Raw genomic sequence first — 5,548 nt, 5'->3', positions numbered from 1 at the left:
CTTGTTTGAGGTGACCAAATACTTATTTTCCACCCTGATTTACGAATAAATTCTTTACAAATCCTACCATGTGAATTCATGGATTTTATTTTTTCACATTCTGTCTCTCACAGTTGAAGTGTACCTCTGGTGCAAATTACTGACCTCTGTCATCATTTTAAGTCGGGGAACTTGCACAATCGGTGGCTGACTAAATACTTTTTTGCCCCACTGTATATGGTACAGGGACTGGATAGTTAACCCTACACTACTGATGCACCCTCAGCAGGACACAGGACACCCTGTTTCCACACCACAAAGCACATGAAGGTTGGCTGTGAAAACTTTCATGCATCCTTAAATATAGTTATGCTTCTGCTAAACCAACACATCTAAAAGAAAAGTTTGAAACTGCACAAAGCAGATCCACTTGCTTTAAAGCATCAGCTGACTGCAGTGCGGTTGGTTAAATACATAACCCTGGCCAATAGGCATGATGTATAGGTCTTAGACAGAACCATGGTATTGTATAAAAGTGTAAGTGTTCTGGTTTAATACGATGCAGCTTTGCAAACTGTCCATACCTGTTCAGTCTTTGGGGTGAATTTGCTGGGATGTCCATTCCTAGGAAAATTGTCAGTAAGTAAAATGTTATTTATATAGCACGTTTCTAGATAGAAAGATCACAAAGTGCTTCACAAAGTATAAAACAAAAACTGTCAGCTGTCTTCCGCTTGTGAAAAATCCTTAAAAATGTTTATGAATGGCCTCTGTAGATGCTGGAGTCACTATATTTAATCCCTCATTAATGTCAAAGTGTTTATTATTATAATAAGTGTTTTTTGGATCAATATTTCTAATAATGACATCATCACAGGTGGAGACGCCCAGATGTGTCTCTGTTTGTGACTTGAATTGGAATAAAGTTTTATCTTGTGGAGTGTAGCTTGAATGACAAGACGTTGGGTGTAGATGGAGACTGAGGACTAAACAAACTGCAGCTGAACATGTTCAGACTCTTGAGGCATCAGGATGTTTTACCTGAGCCAGTTTTCATGTTGGTCTTTCAGGGAGAAGCAGCAAAAGGTTCAGGACATCAGGAAGAACGTGAAGGACGCCATCGTGGTGAGTGACATGATGGCGAACACAGAACCTCAGTAATTGGTTCAAACATTTGAAAAACAATTTCCAGTTGGAGGTTAATCACAGGTGGTGACGGACAGCTGGAGCAAATCTGTGTGTGTGTGTGTGTGTGTGTGTGTGTGTGTGTGTGTGTGTGTGTGTGTGTTTGTTTTAGACAATTGTGTCAGCTATGACTATTCTGGCTCCGCCCATTCCCCTGGGTAACCCTGGTAACCAGTTCAGAGCGGACTACATCAAGAGCATCGGTCCTCTGTCTGACTTTGAATACACCGAGGTAACACACACACACACACACACACACACACACAGGTGAGGCTGCTTACCTGTAAAGCTGGCGCAGCGAGCATAAACAGGCGAGTTTCTTTCAGTCCTGCAGGAAATCAGACACGTCACATGACGGTCGGAGGTCGTGTGGCGTGTGAACGTTTGACTGGCTGGAAGAAAGAAGTTGTTAAAGGTGTTTCTGTTTTAAAGGTTGACGCTGGTGGATTTGAAGTGAGTGACATCACTGGGGTGTGATTGTTGTGTGAATTGTCAAAAGGATTTACTTCACCACTCTGTGTAAAGATCAGTTTGTGTTTAAGTTTCCAGCCATCACAGAAATATAAATAATCACTGAAAGCGATGAAGTTAATCCAACATCTCCGTATTGTCACCTCGTGACCAATGGTCAGGACTTCCTGCAGGACAGGTGAGACCAAGGTGTGACACATACAGGCAGCTCGGCTGAAGCTGTCTGCAGTCGTCAGCAGCTAAGAGAAGACTTACCTGATTACAGGTGAGCTGCACCTTTAAAGCAGCACCAGGAGACCTGCTTTAAATCTTGTTTGTTTTAATGATGTTAATGACATGATGTAACGGCTTCACCTCAGCCGCACACACACCTGCCTCAGGGAATCACCTGAGGCCTCATTATCCAAACAGTGGAGTCTCTGAAGACTCAGACTCAAAACAAATGTCTTCCTGCGTTGCTTCACTCTCACACGCTTCACGGCGCAGTCACTGCTGTCCAGTCAGCCGACATCGCCCTGCCAACGTGTCAGCCGCCCTAAAAATATTAAACTGTGGAAATCACAGCTCCTCCTCAGTAGATTAGGTGTGGACGCTACTGTAATATCCAGCAACATGAGCTCTGTTCATCCAGCCTTCAGTCAGCACCACATGATTTATAAATGATAAAATCAACTACCTGTGAGTTCATGTTTAACAACATCTGCCCACTGACATACCAGTGTGGCCGGAGGGTTAGAGAGCTGTGACATTCTACTGCGTAGACAGGAAGCCTGGGTTTGAACGGCAAACACGTGAAAATGAATGAAATAAACTACCTTTGTGTCCCGAACTGGATCAAGGTTTCAGTGTGACGGGATCACTTTAGTGCTGCAGCAGTGAGTTCATGTTAAACCAGGAAAGACTGTCCACTTTATTGTCTGTAGCAGGAAGTGCTGCACTGAAACAGCTGTTAGCTGTGAGGTTGGTGTTTGTGTACGAGGAGTGTGGAGGTGGAGAGCCTGTTTGAGTCCCCAGACTGACGGCTGGAGTCCGACACTCCAGTTTTTCCCTGCAACACCGGGTGTATCGAGCCAATCAGCTGGGCAAAGCAGATGATCAGCTATCAGTGCTACTTTATGCTATAAATGAGTCTCTTAGCCAACACAACCAAACAGTTTACAGCATCACAGGTTATCACACAGCACAAAATATTTCCTACTGAAACACAATCATGCTAACATCCATCAGCATGTCCACAGGGAAAAAAATCTCCATGTTACGGTCTCATCACATTTGACTTTGCTTTTCCTCACTTCTGATATGAAGTCGTCCAGTCAGTCAGACGATGTAAGGGAAAACACATCTCCAAAAAGTGTGCCGTCTCTTCCTCGTTGTCTATGCCCTTTTCCCCCTGCAGATATGCTGATGGATTCACAATCATGCTTCGACAGGAAACGTCAAAGCTAAACTTTTGATCTTTCAGGAGTTCTTTGAGCATGCTCAGAAGCTGTGGGAGGACGACGGTGTGAAGGCGTGCTTTGAGCGTGCCAATGAATATCAGCTGATTGACTGCGCTCAGTAGTAAGACACTCACATTCACATGTTCCAGTCTTTGTGAGGGCCTTCATTACACCCAGGGCACTGGCACACCTCAGCACAGATACCGCTTCTGACCCTCACTCATGTTACAACTTGGTTCAAAAGCATAAATGTGGAGACTGAGACCAGAGCTTGAAGAAGCATGGGTTTGACTTTAAATTACAAAAGAAGTTAGCTGTATCATTTGGTAACCCAAAGATTCTCAGGCATCCCATTGGCAGGTGTAGTCAGTTCACAATCAAACATAGGCCCCACCTGAATGCTACTGCACTGTCACTGCAAAGAGAACTGTGTCCTCATAAAGATATACAAACCATCACACACTCTGCAATCTCAGTGGACCAATCACAACACTCCTGTACAGCTTCTCATCATCATCTCATCCTGTGTTTCAGCTTCCTGAATCGGCTGGAATCAGTTCGGAGGCCCGATTACTCACCCACCGACCAGGTAACGAACCAGCCAATCAAACAGCAGCACCCAGCATGACTCACCTATTGCTGACTCGCTGTTCTCCTCCTGCAGGACCTGCTGCGCTGCAGAGTTCTGACTTCAGGGATTTTTGAAACCAGTTTTCAGGTGGACAAAGTCAACTTCCAGTAAGTGGAACGACCAGCAGAACAGTTTCACGGACAGGAAATTAGAATCGGAATCAGAAAGGGTTTTACTAGGGGACTAGTAAAAGCGCTATACAAATACAGGCCATTTACCAGGCCAATGTTGAGCAGGTTTACAACATTAGGAAATTGCTGTGGTACTTAGTGCAAACATACTGTCAGACAACGCTGAAATAAACAAAAATAAAAATAAGTGCTAAGTAGATAGATTTATATACATGAGTGCAGGTGGTGATCAGTGCAAACATGGAATGATGCAGTGAACACAGCATAGGGTCATATGTTAGTGGTGCCAACAGTCATGTGGTTATTGTTCATGAGTCCAACAGCAGAGGGGAAGAAACTGTTCTCATGGCGAGAGGTTCTGGTGCGAATGGACCGGAGCCTCCTGCCTGAGGGGAGCAGGTCAAACAGACTGTGTCCAGGGTGAGAATGGTCAGCTGTGAGCTGTGTCAGTCAGGATGATGGGGGGGGCTGTGTGCTTCCTGAAGTCCACAATAATCTCCACTGTCTTCTGGGCGTTCAGCACCAGGTTGTTGTGGCTGCACCAGGACACCAGACGTTCAACCTCCCTCCTGTAGGCAGACTCATCCCCGTCCGAGATGAGTCCAATAACGGTGGTGTCATCTGCAAACTTGATTAGCTTGACAGACTGGTGGGTGGAGGTGCAGCAGTTGGTGTACAGGGAGAAGAGCAGAGGAGAAAGAACACAGCCCTGAGGGGAGCTGGTGCTGATGGTCCGGGAGTCCGAGACGTTCTTTCCCAGCCTCACATGCTGCTTCCTGTCCGTCAGGAAGTCAGTGATCCACCGGTAGATGGGATCAGGCACATTCATCTGGGAAAGCTTGCCTTGGAGATGGTCTGGAAGGATGGTGTTGAAGGCAGAGCTGAAGTCCACAAACAGGATCCTGGCGTAGGTTCCTGGGGAGTCCAGATGCTGCAGGATGAAGTGTAGGGCCATGTTGATGGCGTCATCTACAGATCTGTTGGCTCTGTATGCAAACTGCAGGGGGTCCAGGAGGGGGGCCGTAGGGTCTTGAGGTAGGAGAGAACCAGGCGCTCAAATGACTTCATGACCACAGATGTCAGAGCCACAGGTCTGTAGTCATTTAGTCCAGTGATCCTAGGTTTCTTGGGGACAGGGATTATGGTAGAGGACTTGAAGCAGGCAGACACATGACATGCCTGCAGTGACGAGTTGAAAATGCCAGAAAACACTGGGGCCAGCTCGTTTGCACAGTGTCTGAGGGTGGCAGGAGACACACCGTCTGGGCCAGGAGCTTTCCGAGCATTCAGACTCTTAAACTGCTTCCTCACATCTGTTTGAATATGAAGGGTTGTGGTGGGCGGAGGTGGTGTGAAATCCTCTTTTGTGTGGGGTGAGGAGGGGGGTGTTGTAGGTGAACAGAGGGTGGGGGAATTAGTGTCCAAAGTGCCTCTATTGTTGGGGCCGTTGGAGGTGTGAAGGCTGCCTGATGGCTCGTCAAAACGGCAGTAAAAGTCGTTAAGGGTGTTGGCCAAGAGCAAGTCATCGGTGGATGGGGGGTTTTAGGCTTGTAGTTGGTGATATTCCTAAAACCTTTCCACACAGAGGCCGAGTCATTCTCTGAGATCTGCTGCTGCATCTTCTCAGAGTGCTGATGTTTAGCAATGTCCACTTCTTTAGTGAACCTGTACTTGGCCTCTCTGTAGCAGTCCCTGTCTCCGCTTCTGAACGC

General features: G+C 46.6%; 1 protein-coding gene across 2 annotated transcripts in view; it reads left to right on the top strand.

The window, feature by feature from the left end:
• LOC102203431 (guanine nucleotide-binding protein G(olf) subunit alpha-like) overlaps positions 1 to 5,548 on the top strand; it is an 11,442-nt gene that overhangs the window by 2,457 nt on the left and 3,437 nt on the right. For both annotated transcript variants that reach the window (XM_005754627.1, XM_005754628.1), the window contains 5 exons: positions 1,050 to 1,104; positions 1,277 to 1,396; positions 3,098 to 3,195; positions 3,609 to 3,663; positions 3,739 to 3,812. In XM_005754627.1, the coding sequence (XP_005754684.1) occupies positions 1,050 to 1,104; positions 1,277 to 1,396; positions 3,098 to 3,195; positions 3,609 to 3,663; positions 3,739 to 3,812 (402 nt within the window). The remainder of the gene's footprint in view (positions 1 to 1,049; positions 1,105 to 1,276; positions 1,397 to 3,097; positions 3,196 to 3,608; positions 3,664 to 3,738; positions 3,813 to 5,548) is intronic.

Source organism: Pundamilia nyererei, unplaced genomic scaffold (genome assembly GCF_000239375.1).
Source record: "Pundamilia nyererei isolate P.nyererei 1_Seehausen unplaced genomic scaffold, PunNye1.0 scaffold00611, whole genome shotgun sequence".
In the NCBI taxonomy this organism is placed as follows: Eukaryota; Metazoa; Chordata; class Actinopteri; order Cichliformes; family Cichlidae; genus Pundamilia; species Pundamilia nyererei.
This window is presented reverse-complemented; position numbering and strand designations above follow the sequence as displayed.